Source organism: Mya arenaria, chromosome 8 (assembly GCF_026914265.1).
Source record: "Mya arenaria isolate MELC-2E11 chromosome 8, ASM2691426v1".
In the NCBI taxonomy this organism is placed as follows: domain Eukaryota; kingdom Metazoa; phylum Mollusca; class Bivalvia; order Myida; family Myidae; genus Mya; species Mya arenaria.
In genome coordinates this window covers 7,187,933-7,206,640 of record NC_069129.1, presented here as the reverse complement: position 1 = coordinate 7,206,640, position 18,708 = coordinate 7,187,933, and the positions used below count along the sequence as shown (strand labels likewise).

Sequence of the window (18,708 nt, the reverse complement as noted above, 5' to 3'; positions counted from 1 at the left end):
ATACAAATAGCTTTAAACATACATTGCAACGTACAAATAGAATAAGACACACATGACAACATTCAAATATTTTTAAATTATATATGGCAACATACAAATAACTTTAAATACACATGGCAACGTACAAATATAATTAAACACACATGACAACATACAAATGGCTTTAAACATACAAGATACATGGCAACATTCAAATAACATTATAGATACATGGCAGCATACACATATCATTAAACACACAAGGCAACAGTCTTTAACACTTTTCTATATTTTATTTCATTTAAGCTAATGAGTCCAATAAAAAACAAAGTTCCGGCTTGTTCGAAATATCTCATTTTTTATATCTTAATTTCCAGCCATAATCCCATGTAAACACATGGAAAACAATTTATTCATGCTGAGGATCAATGTTACATAACAAGATATATGGAAAATTGTTATAGTGTATAAATATAAGGAAGCAGTGTTATATACGAAGCAATCCAACGGAACGCATATTAAGAACAAAGTAAACTTATAATGTATTTGAAACTTAATGCATTGAATAACAAGCAGTAAGCAAATAGACAAGTATCAAAATATTCAACTCAACATATAACAATGATTAGTTGAAAAGTTGATTCAATCATTTATGATGATTCTACGAAGATAAACAAAAATCGCGTGCTTTAACGATGGCAATATAAATATATCATTGAAAATAGGTGGCAAAATACAAATAACATATAAATGGCTTTTAAGGGGACATGAATATATACTCTGGTAATGTTTAAGTATTCGTCACTTTATCTATGAGATCTGCCAACTGATAGCACTATGTAGCTGTATATCACATATAAAATGAATGTATATTGGTTAGATTTTACTTTAAAATTGATGAAAAAGTAACCCAAATATCGGACGATAGGAAATTATTCGACAGTTTTAACGGTGTTTCCATTTTTTAGAGGTGGCAACAACACCTACGACGACGACAACAACAACTACTACTACAACTACAATACCCACGACAACAGCATACATAAGTAACCGTTTTTATTCAATTTTTACAATTTCCATATACACATGTAGTACCATTGCTACTTGAATTCTCATAAACACATGTAGTACCATTGCTACTTGAATTTCCATATACACATGTGGTACCTTTGATACTTGAATTTCCATATACACATGTGGTACCATTGCTACTTGAATTTCCATAAACACATGTAGTGCCATTGCTACTTGAATTTCCATATACACATGTAGAGCCATTGATACTTTAATTTCCATATACACATGTGGTACCATTCCTACTTGAATTTCCATAAACACATGTAGTGCCATTGCTACTTGAATTTCCATATACACATGTAGAGCCATTGATACTTTAATTTCCATATACACATGTGGTACCATTCCTACTTGAATTTCCATATGCACATTTAGTACCTTTGATACTTGGTCATACTCAAACTCCACACATCGGTTACTTCCAATGCCGTACAGTAACGTAGGTCATGTGTTGATGGAAAATTGCTCGTTACAGTGTAAGATCGTAAGATAATTCACCTCGTTAGCTGACTTGCAATTTTTATCATTTTTGTTGACTTGTTCTGCAATCAGTCTGAAAGAAAATTTGAAGTTATGATCATTTCTTACTGCAACCAATATTTATATCCTTTATCTGTAACTACCATTAAAGCACATACCATCAAACTGTAAGGCATTATGCGGTTGTAAGTCTGTGTGTAAATGGATATTCACAGTTTAGAACATTCCTCTTATTAAGATGAAGTTTAATTGAACATGGAATGACATTTGATATCACAGATACATTTTGATTTCATTGATTTTTGGTTTATTTTCCAAAATGTTTTTACTTTACTCTGAACGTCCCTTATTTTTGTTTTAAAACAAGTGTCGAGGTTTTGGCATAGCATTACTAGTGTCTTCATCATCATTATCAACGGTGTGTGAAAGTAAAATATTCAAACAACAATAAAAACAACATAAGGTCAAGCAAAGCATTCATAGTCAGTGTTTAGAATACTGCATTGGAACGATTAGCATAATCCCAAGACTCGGTAATTTAACTAGTTATTAAGCGTGCAACCTCCAAATTTATTATAAGTTTCTAAATAAAAATACAAGTCTATAATTAGGTCCGAAATATTTAGACAAAAATTTACAAAATATTGACAGAAAGGTCCATAACTCTGACTGTTATAGTTATGCTTTAGTTCCCTTAATGTGAATTTACTGTTTAAGACTGGGGCTTTTAGTATTTTTATGATATATATCTAATTTTGTATTGGCAAATTTAAACGTCAAACTTAAGTAAGATTGTAAAGTCTCCCAAGCTAAATGTTTCATTATGTGTGAAAAGTGATAAAACAAACTAATTGACGAATATAATGCATACAGACATTTTCATTGTTTCTATATTAATGATCGTTAGCTCTACAGATACCCACCAATCAACCGATATACTGTATCAATATGTATGTACGTACGTTTACAGATACCCACCAATGCCAGCATCAGCTACTGTCAATGCAACTCCTCAACCGATATACTGTATCAATATGTATGTATGTATGTACGTTTACAGATACCCACCAATGCCAGCATCAGTAACTGCCAATGCAACTCCTCAGCCGGTATACTGTATCAATATGTATGTACGTTTACAGATACCCACCAATGTCAACATCAGCTACTGTCAATGCAACTCCTCAACCGATATACTGTATCAATATGTATGTGTGTACGTTTACAGCTACCCACCAATCCCTACATCAGTAACTGCCAATGCAACTCCTCAGCCGGTATACTGTATCAATATGTATGTACGTTTACAGATACCCACCAATGTCAACATCAGCTACTGTCAATGCAACTCCTCAACCGATATACTGTATCAATATGTTTGTATGTACGTTTACAGATACCCACCAATGCCAGCATCAGCTACTGTCAATGCAACTCCTCAACCGATATACTGTATCAATATGTATGTGTGTATGTACGTTTACAGATACTCACCAATGCCAGCATCAGTTACTGTCAATGCAACTCTTCAACCGATATACTGTATCAATATGTATGCACGTTTACAGATACCCACCAATGTCAACATCAGCTACTGTCAATGCAACTCCTCAACCGATATACTGTATCAATATGTATGTATGTTCGTTTACAGATACCCACCAATGCCAGCATCAGTTACTGTCAATGCAACTCTTCAACCGATATACTGTATCAACATGTATGTATGTACGTTTACAGATACTCACCAATACCAGCATCAGTTACTGTCAATGCAACTCCTCAACCGATATACTGTATCAATATGTATGTATGTACGTTTACAAATACTCACCAATGCCAGCATCAGTTACTGTCAATGCAACTCCTCAACCGATATACTGTATCAATATGTATGTATGTACGTTTACAGATACTCACCAATGCCAGCATCAGTTACTGTCAATGCAACTCCTCAACCGTTATACTGTATCAATATGTATGCACGTTTACAGATACCCACCAATGCCAGCATCAGTTACTGTCAATGCAACTCCTCAACCGATATACTGTATCAATATGTATGTGTGTATGTACGTTTACCGATACCCACCAATGTCAACATCAGCTACTGTCAATGCAACTCCTCAACCGATATACTGTATCAATATGTATGTATGTACGTTTACAGATACTCACCAATGCCAGCATCAGTTACTGTCAATGCAACTCCTCAACCGATATACTGTATCAATATGTATGTATGTACGTTTACAGATACTCACCAATGCCAGCATCAGTTACTGTCAATGCAACTCCTCAACCGTTATACTGTATCAATATGTATGCACGTTTACAGATACCCACCAATGCCAGCATCAGTTACTGTCAATGCAACTCCTCAACCGATATACTGTATCAATATGTATGTGTGTATGTACGTTTACCGATACCCACCAATGTCAACATCAGCTACTGTCAATGCAACTCCTCAACCGTTATACTGTATCAATATGTATGTATGTACGTTTACAGATACTCACCAATGCCAGCATCAGTTACTGTCAATGCAACTCCTCAACCGATATACTGTATCAATATGTATGTATGTTCGTTTACAGATACCCACCAATGTCAACATCAGCTACTGTCAATGCAACTTCTCCCCCGATATACTGTATCAATATGTATGTTTGTACGTTTACAGATACTCACCAATGCCAGCATCAGTTACTGTCAAAGCAACTCCTCAACCGATATACTGTATCAATATGTATACATGTACGTTTACAGATACCCACCAATGTCAACATCAGTTACTATCCGTGCAACTCCTAAACAAAGTATCAAGCTCACACCCGGGGGCATTCGTGTGTCCCGGCTCAACCACACGTACATCCCACGAGGCTCTCGTGCTGAGTAACTGTCTAACCGTCAATAATGATACCACATCTTGGGTGTTCGGAAAACAGGTTAATAACATACTTTGGAGAAAATATTTGACTTTTAATTTTCACATAGACCATCAGTGTTTCCTCTTTATAACGTAGTAATATATATATATTCAATATTACTCGTTGAAATATACATATAATATATATATATATATATATATATCGTGTTTCATATTTGGTAGGTATGATTTGCTTTAACACTATTAAATGTATTCATTAATTCCTTTCACATATACATATTTGGCTGACAAATGCGCTGGTTTCATGGTTTTTCCTCAGCTCCATTCGGATATTTTGTAGAGAAGTCATGAACCTTAAAGTTATGAGTTTGTCGTTTATCTAGTTTCATCATACAGAGTCAAGCCTTTTTCATACTCAGATTTCACTCAAACGTGCTAGGTGATGTCGAGTTGCCACAATCTCCCACCATTCACAGCCGTAGCTGCTTTTGACAACAATCAATATGTTTCGCAAGGAGGGCTCTCTGGAATCATCATGGAATGCACGCCCAATGGATTTAAGGTACGCTTATGGGGGATACTTTTGACAATGTTGACCCTTTTGAAATAAATCTATTCAATTTAGATTCGTTATATTTCAAATTCAGATTATATATCGATATACTAAAATAACTTTGCAACCGACAGAGTTGAAATTAGTTCATCAATATTTGGAAGGAAATCACGGAAATGTGAGTAAATGTAACAAAACACATACCATATTCAGTCTCAATAATTGGACTATCAATTATCAAAATGAGGTATATAAAGAATAAGAGTTTAAGAGATACAAGAAATAAGAGATAAATTACTTTTATTATAAACGCAATATTAACAACCGCCTGATCAGATTAGTGCAAACCCACCTGTTTTAGAGCATTGGGTTTGGTAAAAGTCAAATACATTTGATATTGTTCAGATTGCGGTTCAGGAGTGTGGCCTTGACCCTGCCATCGTCACCATAACAACACAGGGAGTCAACCTGATGGACGCCTTAAACTACTATACAATTATTTAATTAATAACCGAATATCAGTGAATGGAACTTCGTTGATTTGGTACAATTTGAAAATAAAGACTTCCAATCTGACTAAAGTCTATGATTTTGTACGTTTGTGTTTGCAATTTTTGAAGTTTGGTTCATTGACAATTTAAAATGCATAAAATCGCATTAAATTCCTAAATTTAGTAATTGGAATCTAGGAATGGGACTAAATCAATTCGAGGAAACATTGAGGAAACATCATAATCATAAGTCCTTATAATATCCCATTAAAAAGTGTATTTCTGATCTTGTAAATCATGTGTACCAAACATGATTGATTTTCAAATAAATATAAGTACTGCGTTCCGCTGCATTCTAGTATATTCTTGAGGTTCATTGTTAAATTAAAAAAAATATCAAACAACATATTTACGATTTTACATAACGCTTTAGTAGATCACTTTCGCCTGAATTAGTGTTTGCAATTTTCGGTTAATTATAGGTACGTTATAACTAAATGCAAAGTTCCCGGATGACGTTCAAGATACACACTCTTTTTTAAGGTTGAGTATGGTACTTAAGGTTTATATTTTATTAAAGTCTGAAATATGCAAATTCCCAGTGAGCGTGGCCATATCGAATAGCTATCGGCATCTGGTCGGAATGTCGACAGATAGGCCCAATGATGGCCCGATAACGGTCCGATAGTTATGTAATATTCCCCGTATGTGTATTGGTACACTGTAGCTTTGTTGTAAATTATATATGAACAAGTAGACTACTCTTGATATAAATTGAATACTTTTTGAGTGCTTTCGAGCCAATCAGAAAATATATTCGTCCCAAAATGGACAGATTTATTTTCAAACATCATATTGATGTCGAAAAACGATATTTGACCGATATCCTTACGTTTGGTTGAAATCGCCGTATTATAATACACGGATTTTCTTTGAGCATGAGTTTTGTGCCTTCATCTGTGCGTCTGGCATAGCGCGTCAAGTACACTGTGATAACATTGGCGAGGCATATGAAAGGAAATTAAAAAGGCGTCTGTAACCTTAATGGTATGTGATGTTGCATTACGACAATAAGTTAATAAAGTAGAAGTATAAGCACATCAATTTACGACATAAAATTCTAAAGTAGAATGACAATGAAAGGCCCGTCATATTACGACAATAATTCCATACAGTAGAATGAAAGGCCCATCAAATAACCAATATCCTTCACATTGATCTCTCCTGACTAGCAGAAAAGATTTATGCCACCACGAGCGAGAATAGCTGGATTTTAGCTATATAATATGCACATATTTTTTGAACGTTTTTTTTCTTCTCTCTGTTTTGCAATTTATTCAAGGTGAATTAAGGCGCGCACTTTGAGCATGCCCAAAATAAACGCCGTCGCTCGGCGTTCTGATAAGAGGGCAGTGAGATCGCCGTGAGGTCGCCGTAACAGCGCAGTTAGGTCTCCTACAATGCCACAGGATCGTCGCCGGCGCAATGCAGAGGTAATGTTTTTCAGTGGCGCTTGCCCGGTGATCGTTCGGTGTTCTCAGAGATGACACTGCGTCCCTATCGCGATTTTACGGCGCGTCTACGGCGCTTACAATGAGTTTTATTTTTCTTACCGCGCTCTTACAACGATTGTACGGAGTCGCTCCCAATGCTCTTTTACCGCGTCAATCGGCGTTGTTATAGCAATGAACCAACCCAATAGTGTATAGAGTATATATATGCAAACAAAAAGCATTCATGCAGGTCCAGAAGATCCAGGATGACGCAGACGCTTTGATTCACATTCTAAGAAGAGGATGGCGAAGGAACCCAAGGCGTATGAGGCTTTTGGTTTGACCATGGCTGGACGAAGCCAGACGGTTGCTTCATGGTCTCTGACAGCGCAGTTTGAGTGCAGTGAACGCGCGTGAAATTTAGCAACGCCGTGTAATCGCAGTGGCAACGCGGCTGGGTGTGACAGGGGCTTCTTCAACATTTTGCATTAAATTGAAAACCATGGCAGATGCATATATATAGAAAGGGTACTATTCCAGGAAATAATTCATTTAAATTTAATAATAGTGAAATGTTGATTAAAATAGATGAGCACTTCTAGTGTTCCTGTGTAAGAATATGTTTATCTGTGTGTGCTGTAAATAGTTGAAATCTATATGTACTGTTATTAGGGCATGTTTTAGGGCAGGCAAATTTCGCATATGTATGATCTTGGCATAGACTCGTGTCCCTCTGACACGCAAGGACATCGAGGTCAGCACATCCTTGTGTTCCTCCATTGTTGCTGATGGTGGTTGGTGCAGATGCGGCAGCAGTTGTTGATGTGGTGACAGTGGTTGACACATCTACAACAGCGAGATTTGAACACGTGCGTGAGCTTGTGGAATACTTTTTGTTCGCGTTTTCGCCCAGTGATGTGTACATTGCACAAGTTACAAAAATAGGACTTAAGCGATTTATGTGAATATCAGTGAGCCTTCTGATTACAATTCAATATAATTGCGCCAATGACTCTTTAAGCATACGAACAAGTTATCTTTCTTTTGTTAACAGCTATCTTTGATGACCAATAAAGCATTGAAATTGACCCTACAAACCAAAGTGAAATCCAGGTAAGGCTTCCTATAAGTTCAGGCTGGTGTTATATATCATATTGTCAATGTAACAGGCTTGAGCAGTAACTAGCTCACTACGGTGGTCACCAAGCTTATCCAACTCAGTTACCTCCAGGAACTTACATTAGCTCTCTGCACAAAAAGCAGTTGCTTAATACCATAAAAATGTATATAACTGAACCTGTTTTAAAATGATTGTAGAGTAATCAAAAGTTAAAAATGGAAAGTTAAATCATAATAAAGTTGTTTAGCGAAAACACTCTGTGTATGTTAAGTAAAAATGATTATCATATTGACCCCCATTGTCCCGCTACTTGTATCATGTGAAGGATTAGGAAGGGTGTCCAAAAAGTACATTTTTGTTCTGTCATGTGATTTCTTTGGAACATTGACATCGACTTATTCCATATAGTCTATAAAATAGTGTAAAATTGTGTGGCATGCCATACTCTGATGTCGTAAATTGAGTTGAAATTGAGACCGAGATTTGACTTAAGAACTTAATTTGATATCTTGGCCAGCGTCCGTATTCACTAACGTCTTGAGTTTTGATTTGAGACTTAATACTCAAACGTCAAATATTCATTTTATTGTACACAATTATTAAAAGAGCAAAAATGTTAAAACTGGAAGAATATGTTGCAAATACAATGTGTATCACCTATTTACACATGTTCTGTCAAAATTAACAACAATTAAGATAATTTATTACGTTAAAAAATACTTATTTCTGAGTCGCAAGCTCAGAAGCAAAATGTAAGTGAACATGGGTGGGCCCAGTGTATGATTTCAAAATTAAATGGTTTGGTAGGTGACAACGTCGTTGTATGCGGAGCTGTGTCTATTATTACTACACATGCACGAACATATTATTTAATATTCTGTGACTTTAACAATATTATATCTAATACTGTTAAAAGTAATAATTGTTTGTAAATGTGACATAGCATTTTCACAAGGATGTCCTTCTCGTCCATATGAACAAATTAAGGTGTAAGGTTAGTTTTGAGCATTTGCTACCATACATATTGCATCAGTATCAAACGCATTGTTGTTATCAATCATGATAATTATTATATTTCAAAAAAGGGAAATAATAATTTTGCAGAATTGCGACATACCATTCTCACAATGGCTTCCTTCTCTCCCATATGGGCATGTACACGTGTAAGGGTGGTTGAGGTCCAACTGGTTTACACAGGTCCCAACATTTAAGCACGGCGACACAGCTCCGCAATAATCTCAACACAAAAGGCGTTGCAAAACATCAACAATTCAGCGTTTACTCCACATTTGTCTTGATATTACTCTTTTTTTCCAGTAGTTTATTATCCCCACTTGTTGTTGATACTCACAAAAAGTAACTTTAATTTTGTGAATCTATAAGTGACCGTAACTAAACAAAAACATCTGGTCAATACCGTTATGTAATGAGTTACGTTATTTCAATACAAATATATACAGTCGAATATAAATCAATAAAGCAAACTTTGTAATCTCAGTGTTATGGTTTTGTTAAATTATTTCCGAATGTGTTTGGTTCAGTGAGACCAGAATTTTATTTCGGTTTTATCGCATCTTCGTTATCTCGAAGTATTTCCCGAGGTCCCAACGACTTCAACATAACGAAATTTGACTGTATATGTTATTGTTTTCGAATAAGAAAAGAATTACACCGTATTGGCTAGAGCGGCAATACTTTGAGAAGAATGTATCATTGACATGAAAATCCTTTTACATGTTTCATCCATTAACGAAACAGTGACAAAAACGAACCGTATATCGGAATATTTCCGTAACCAACCTCACTGCAGTTGATATAATTATTCTGTTCAATACCAATCCTAATATAACAATTATCTATCTAATACACATAATACATAATAATGCTATTGCATGAAACCTAAAACTTAAATAATCCAAACAAATCATAAACATACCAAAATATTCACAATACATGTAGTCTCCGTATCGGTGTGCGTAGCATTGACAATGTGGTCTTCCATCCTGCATAGAGCACGTTCCTTCATGTGAGCAGTCCGCGTTTTGGCAATCAGTGGATGCATGGTTTGGGGCTAGAAAATTAAACCTGACAATGTAGTAGATGCATGCAAAAACATAAAGCAAGAAAATTAGTTGGTTCGTGTTTCTACGCTGACAATCATTGGATGCATAGTTCAAGGCTCAAATATTGGGCCTGACAATCATTGGATGCATGGTTAAAGGCTAGAACATTGGGTCTGACAATCATTGGATGCATGGTTCCTGACCAGAATATTGGGCCTGACAATCATTGGATGCTTAATTCCTGGCTAGAATAGTGGGCCTGGCAATCATTGGATGCATGGTCTAAGGCTCAAATATTGGGCATGACAATCATTGGATGCATGGTTCAAGGCTAGAATATAGGGCCTGACAATCATTGAATACATGGTTCAAGGCTAAAATATAGGGCCTGACAATCATTGGATGCATGGTTCTTGGCTAAAATATAGGGCCTGACAATCATTGGATGCATGGTTCAAGGCTAAAATATAGGGCCTGACAATCATTGGATGCATGGTTCCTGGCTAGAATATAGGGCCTGACAATCATTGAATACATGGTTCAAGGCTAAAATATTGGGCCTGACAATCATTGGATGCATGGTTCAAGGCTAGAATATAGGGCCTGATTATCATTGAATACATGATTCTTGGCTAAAATATAGGGCCTGACAATCATTGGATGCATGGTTCAAGGCTAGAATATAGGGCCTGATAATCAATAAATACATGGTTCTTGGCTAAAATATAGGGCCTGACAATCATTGGATGCATGGTTCAAGGCTAAAATATAGGGCCTGACAATCATTGGATGCATGGTTCCTGGCTAGAATATTGGGCCTGACAATCATTGAATACATGGTTCAAGGCTAAAATATTGGGCCTGACAATCATTGGATGCATGATTCAAGGCTAGAATATTGGGCCTGACAATCATTGGATGCATGGTCCAAGGCTAAAGTATTGGACCTAATAATCATTGGATGCATGGTTCCTGGCTAGAATAGTGGGCCTGACAATCATTGGATGCATGGTTAAAGGCTCAAATATTGGGCCTGACAATCATTGGATGCATAATTCCTGGCTAGAATATTGGGCCTGACAATCATTGGATGCATGGTTCAAGGCTAGAAAATTGGGCCTGACAATCATTGGATGCATGGTCCAAGGCTAAAATATCGGGCCTGACAATCATTGGATGCATGGTTTAAGGCTAGAATATTGGGCCTGACAATCATTGGATGCATGGTTCAAGGCTAGAATATTGGGTCTTACAATCATTGGATGCATGGTTCAAGGCTAAAATATTGGGCCTGACAATCATTGGATGCATGATTCAAGGCTAGAATATTGGGCCTGACAATCATTGGATGCATGGTTCAAGGCTAGAATATTGGGCCTGACAATCATTAGATGCATGGTTTGAGGCTAGAATATTGGGCCTGACAATCATTGGATGCATGGTTCAAGGCTAGAATATTGGGCCTGACAATCATTAGATGCATGGTTTGAGGCTAGAATATTGGGCCTGACAATCATTGGATGCATGGTTCAAGGCTAGAATAATGGGCCTGACAATCATTGAATGCATGATTCAAGGCTAGAATATTGGGTCTGACAATCATTGGATGCATGGTTCAAGGCAAGGGTATTGGGCCTGACAATCATTGGATGCATGGTTCAAGGCTAGAATATTGGGTCTGATAATCATTGGATGCATGGTTCCTGGCTAGAATCAGTCGATCCAAGGTTAAGGCTAGGAAATTGAATCTGACAATCAGTGGATGCATGGTTCGATGCTAAAATATTGGGTCTGACAATCAGTGGACGCCTGGTTCCTGGCTAGGAAATTGAGACTAAATATGTCCTCGTTCATGGTTTAAGGCTGAATATTTGCGTGGTTTCACGTTTTAAATTTGATTCTGGAACCAGCGATCTGGAACCAATGAGCTCGGGAAGCGACAGTACTGCTGACTTCTGTTCTATTTGATTGTTGCACAACAACCACTTTAGGAATCACACAAATTTACAGCGCTGAATTAACATATTCCCGCTCAAGTGTTATAATAACTTGCTTTTTATCTAATTGTTCATACTAAGTAAATTTGGTGAAATTCATGAATTCAGTTCTAACATCTATATTGACAAGTGTCCCCGTGGAAGTCTTGATAACATAAACATCTCCTCTGACCATCGAATATTTCACAGTCTCCGTGACCATTACAGTACGATCCGTCACAGTTGAGTACTGTGTGGGGCGATAGTGGTGCTGGTAGTTGTAGAAGTTTGTGGATTGTTCACTGAAAAATAATGAACGATCTTGCTACATCGGCAATTATTTTCAATAATTTTACTTGTTCACATTTTTATCTTTGCATTCTAGTCAATAGAACAAAATATATATATTTGCAATACTTCGATATATATTGCATTTTAACTTACTAATGTAAAAGGCTCCAAGGGAATTGATGGACTTAGATTATTAATCTGGAAAGCAACTAAAAACTATATTCGATAGTTTATGATACTGACTACTGTTTCAAACCTGAGTATTGCGTTATCTGCTATTAACAACATGAAAACTAAACTGGACATTTCGCTGTGAGGATCTATCAGGATGGTTATCAGGCTGTTAAGGAGCTCTCAATATATCTCAACCTTTTTAAAGTATTATAACTAGAGTATATGTTTCTTTTAAAGTGTTGTATAATATACTGTATAGATAACTTTGCATATAGAGAAATAATATGGAATTATGAAATTCGTACAATATGTATTGTACACTTAATATCTATGTTCCAAGGAACAAACAATAGTTAAACGTGTTCCTTCATACGGCACCCAGTTGAAACATGTATGTGACAAAAGGAAACAACAACTGCAATGTAATTATCTAGTAATTTATACAAAAACCTACGACATTAGAAAATCATTATGTTGACCTGAGAACGTATTCATAAAGCATCTTGGTGAAAAAGTTAAACGTATTAAAATGTTGTTCTTTTCCGAATTTTATTTAAAGAAAAGATGAAAATAGGAAAAACTGTGCATATAAAAAAGGGATATGAATAAATTTGATAACAAATAAAGATTTATAAAATATTGTGATGTAGTTACCCTAAAATAAATTTATACTGACTTTGACCTAACCATCATTTTACCATATAAAAGTATTGTATGCTTAACCACATTTTTACAGCACCCTTCCTAAAAAAAAAATGTAGACAAATGACTGGTCAATATTCCTAATAAATATTATCTACAGCAGTTATCGTACTTGAGTACCGTTATTACACTGGTACGTATTTTGCTCTAGAACTACTTTTCTTTAGAATATTGAGCAATGGTGTTTATCAACAGAATAAGAGAATGTGCCTTTTCTGAAGACTATAACATGTATTATTTTGAATCAAGCTATGCTGTTATAATATAATAATATGTTGGGAATGCGAATGATTTTTTCCGTGATACTGGTACCCGCCAGGGCTGGTAATCAATATTGGTCTTGATTGGATCTAAAAACGATGTGGCTTATCAGATTACTTTTTATCAATAACTGACCAATAAAGTATATGATGTATGACTATAAAACTAATATAGGTTGAATATTTAAGACCATCCCAAGAGATACATAGGCGCTAAATTTAGAATATGTTTTCTGTTCTGTTGAAAAATTGTTATTGAATTGTTATAAATTCTAGTATCATCCTGTGGGTCAAAAAATGTTAATAGTTAAAATGTCTTCTTTGAATGAATACGCTTTGATAACTTCACACTATAAAAACATACTTGGCCTTTAAGAAAGGCACGTGAAATGCAAATTTGGTCGTGACTTTTTGCGTGCTTAAATTAGAATATACATTCGGTTGTGTTGAATATTTGTTATTGCTAAAAATGTTTGTTGTTTTTTTAAAATCATATTGGGGGTTGAATTGTCACAAAGGTTAAGACTTATTTGGAAACACGCAAATAAAGAAGGTTGTGAAAAAAATATATGATTTGAAAATAAGCCTAATTTAATCATTAAACTGACAGCCCTATGTATAAAGTATGTCAAATTCGTTAATCTTTCAAATACAAAGTATTTTGAAAGTTTATGAAATGAGAGTTGAAATTCTTCTGCTGTAGTGATCTTAATGAAATCATTATTTGTATATTCCATTATATCACATTTTCATATTTGACATTTTGCAACAGTGTTTTAACAGATTGTGAATTAGAATTATGTTAGTTTTATAGCAAACTAAAAGGAATATATTATGTGTTCTCACTGATATGTTTGTGCAGATGTAGTGTCAGAATTGCTTGGCTTCAAATAAGTCATTAAGCATATTCAATCAATAATTTCTTCAATTTTTAGGTTTAGGGATATTTTTTTGTTTCATTTATGTTCGGAATTAAGTAAATCTTTGGCAATGATTTACCATTATATGAAGATGAAGTTTAGTCTCTTTATTTCTAGTTAAGAAAACACAAAAATACTCTTGATAGAAACATTCTTTTGTGCAATCATTATTGTTATGTGATAGTTGTTTTTATTTTCGGTATGTTACATATTCTACTAATTGCGGCAATTGTGTACTTTATCGAGTGCATAGTTGCAATATTTCATGAATGCACTTATTATTGTAAATGATTGTTTACATATTAAAGAAATTTTTAACTGCAGCAAAACTGCTTTTTATTTAACATGAGGTGAAAGACTTTCAAGCTGCATTAACATATGGCAAGCGTTTCCGTTTATTCCTGATATGTTTCACTAAGTAATTAAGTTAACTTTAACTATTTTTTCCGGCAATAATACTTCAAGCCCGTGGAGGCAGCGCCATAGTTCAAATTATATGTTTACACTGTCTGTACCGAGGGCTTTGATCCATGTGGCACATAAGGGTTCCGTAGTTTCCATGTAAGGTTGAACATGAAATACCGAGGTCTGTGTTAGGGCGTGTTAACAGTGTTGCCATTACTGCTAGTGGCCATGAACGCTCTCAAATATAAAGACTTCCATTTTTATTCATACATTTGAATGGGTTTTAGGCTTCCAAAAGAAAAGAAAAATTAGTTCTTACATAGAATATTCAAGATAACTTTTTCACAATCAACACAAATTAATAATTTTGAAATCCGATTATTTTTAAATTTCTTCAATTGTAACTTTGTTGTCTTTGTCTATAATATAAAATGGTTGCCAGTGAAATTCCCTCATAAGTGTAGGCTGTAACACACGTTTATATATAACGATAAGTGATTAAATCTGGACTCTCTTATCAGTTTTGCAAGAGAAGGTGATGAACTATGGTCTTGTTTCTAGTTTACGGTATTGTACATTTTTCTTTAGTTTGATCATTAAATTAACTGTGTTTAATTAAACTTACCAAAGCGTAAGATACATTAGTCTACGTTGCGAAGCCACAATCAATTTGATGATATCGATGTTATTTGTTGTGAAATGTATTCTAATATGCGGTAGTTCATGTGTCACACGGCATCATAGGTGTGGCAGTTCTAGTGCTAGTGGCTATAAGTGTGACACCACAAGTACCCCAATGCGATGATCTCGATACTAATGGTTGCGCTAACAATCTCCATTTCTGCGAAGATCCGGACTTAGCGAAAATGATATGCCCGCGGATGTGTAACAAATGCCGTAAGTCTATGTAAATAAAGCATGTATTGTTAGTTCACTTTTATAGATTCCTTAAACAGAGTCAATAATTAATAATCAATTAATCATTTAGACATGAGCGGGTAATTCACAAAGCTGTGAATGTAGGTTTCGTCCTCCTTCGTCTCTCGTCTTAAAGTACGAAATAATGATTGTTTAAACAGTCTGAGAACAACAATATCTTGGAAAGACAACGTACAAGAGAACAAAATTACCAAAACACGTTCCTTGTTGTTCTGTCAGCGCAGTGGTTAGCGCACTCGCTTCTCACCAAGGCGGGTTGTCCTGTAAACCTACTCGTTTGTGCAACGGCTTCAATTCAAGGCGCTCCGAGTTTCGTTGTTTTCAAAATAATTAGCGCACTTGCTTCTCAACAGGAAAAATTTGTCTGTTAACGTTTTGGTTAGCACACTCGCTTCTCACCAGGGCGCCCCGGCTTGTCCTTTTAACGTAGTGGTTATCGCACTCGTTTCTCACCAGGGCGAGTTGGCCTGTTAACGTAGTGGTTATCGCACTCGTTTCTCACCAGGGAGAGTTGGCCTGTTAACATAGTGGTTATCTCACCAGGGCGAGTTGTCCTGTTAACGTAGTGGTTTTCGCACTCGTTTCTCACCAGGGCGAGTTGTCCTGTTAACGTAGTGGTAAGCGCACTCGTTTCTCACCAGCGCGTGTTGTCCTGTTAACGTAGTGATTAGCTCACTCGTTTCTAAACAGGGCGAGTTGTACTGTTAATGGAGTGGTTAGCACACTCGTTTCTCACCAGGGCGAGTTGTCCTGTTAACGGAGTGGTTATCGCACTCGTTTCTCACCAGGGCGAGTTGTCCTGTTAACGTATTGGTTATCGCACTCGTTTCATAACAAGGCAAGTTGTCCTGTTAACGTAGTGATTAGCGCACTCGTTCCACAACAAGGCGAGTTGTCCTGTTAACGAAGTGGTTAGCGCACTCGTTTCTCAACAAGGCAAGTTGTCCTGTTAACGTAGTGATTAGCGCACTCGTTCCACAACAAGGCAAGTTGTCCTTTAACGAAGTGGTTAGCGCACTCGTTTCTCACCAGGGCAAGTTGTCCTGTTAACGTAGTGGTAAACGCACTCGTTTCTCATCAAGGCAAGTTGTCCTGTTAACGTAGTGGTTAGCGCACTCGTATCTCACTAGGGCGAGTTCTCCTGTTAACGTAGTGGTAAACGCACTCGTTCCTCACCAAGGCGAGTTGTCTTGTTTATGTCGTAGTTAGCGCACTCGTTTCTCACCAGGGCAAGTTTGTTAACGTAGTGGTAAGCGCCATTGTTTCACGCCAGGGCGAGTTGTCTTGTTAAGGTAGTGTTTAGCTCACTCGTTTTTCACCAGGGAGGGTTGTCGAGTTAGCGCAGTTGTTACCACACTCGCTTTTCACGAAGGCGACTTTTTGTTAGCGCAGTAGTTAGCGCATTACATGCTCATCAATGCGGGTCGGTCTGATAGCGTAGTGGTTAACAAACTCGCGTCACACCGGGTTGAACGATTACGCCATGGTAAGCGCACTCTGTCTGTCTTCATGATAAGGTTTGTCATATTTATCGCCCTTGTATCATCTATGCTCAGTTGAGAAGCTGTTTCTTGTCAAATGTAGTCCCATAATACTAACGTTAAATTACAATAATAAAGGTAATAACTTTATAATCTTGGCTAAATAAAATTTAGCAACCGGCCATAAAACCTGATTACAGTCTTCAAATGCTCACATGGTGGTCATGGTGGACATATGAATTTCATAAAAATTCTAAAGACAAATTACAAATTCGCACACAAAATAACACTGAATAGGCATTTCAATTCCGAATTGGTGTTATTTGCCGTGGTGTTTACATTTAAATGTCGTGACAGTGTGAAAGGGGTCTTTTTGTCGTATATTACAGCATGCCTAGAGAATGTCGTGACAGTGTGAAAGGGGTCTTTTTGTCGTATATTACAGCATGCCTAGAGAATGTCGTGACAGTGTGAAAGGGTCTTTTCGTCGTATATTACAGCATGCCGGGAGAATCGTGACAGTGTGAAAGGGGTATTTTCGTAGTATATCACAGCATGCCGGGAGAATCGTGACAGTGTGAAAGGGGTGTTTTCGTCGTATATCACAGCATGTCGGGAGAAATGTCGTGACAGTGTGAAAGGGGTCTTTTTGTCGTATATCAGAGCATGTCAGTAGAAATGTCGTGACAGTGTGAAAGGGGTCTTTTCGTCGTATATCACAGCATGTCGGGAGAAATGTCGTGACAGTGTGAAAGGGGTCTTTTCGTCGTATATCAGAGCATGCTGGGGGAAAGGTCATGACAGTGTGAAAGGGGTCTTTTTGTCGTATATCACAGCAAGCTGGGGGAAAGGTCATGACAGTGTGAAAGGGGTCTTTTCGTCATTTACCACAGCATGCCGGGGGAAAGGTCGTGACAGTGTGAAAGGGGTCTTTTCGTCGTATATCACGGCAAATCGGGAGAAATGTCGTACCAGTGTGAAAGGGGTCTTTTCTTCGTATATCACAGCATGCCGGGGGAAATGTCGTAACAGTGTGAAAGGTGTCTTTTCGTCGTATATCACAGCATGCCGGAAGAAATGTCGTGCCAGTGAGAAAGGGGTCTTTTCGTCGTATATCACAGCATGCCGGGGGAAATGTCGTGACAGTGAGAAAGGGGTCTTTCCTCGTATATCACAGCATGCCGGGGGAAATGTCGTGCCAGTGAGAAAGGGGTCTTTTCGTCGTATATCACAGCATGCCGGGGGAAATGTCGTGACAATGTGAAAGGTGTCTTTTCCTCGTATATCACAGCATGCCGGGGGAAATGTCGTGACAGTGAAAAAATGTGTCTTTTCGTCGTACATCACAGCATGCCAGGGGAAATGTCGTGACAGTGAGAAAGGGATCTTTTCCTCGTATATCACAGCATGC

General features: G+C 36.9%; 1 protein-coding gene across 1 annotated transcript; it reads left to right on the top strand.

Annotated features, from left to right (window-relative positions):
- Positions 1-746: 746 nt before the first annotated feature.
- On the top strand, positions 747-5,486 carry LOC128243949 (uncharacterized). The gene is made up of 5 exons (XM_052961970.1): positions 747-762; positions 948-1,025; positions 4,309-4,487; positions 4,869-4,991; positions 5,388-5,486. The coding sequence occupies exons 1-5, from the start codon at positions 747-749 to the stop codon at positions 5,484-5,486; spliced, it is 495 nt and encodes a 164-aa protein (XP_052817930.1).
- The last annotated feature ends 13,222 nt before the right edge of the window (positions 5,487-18,708 follow it).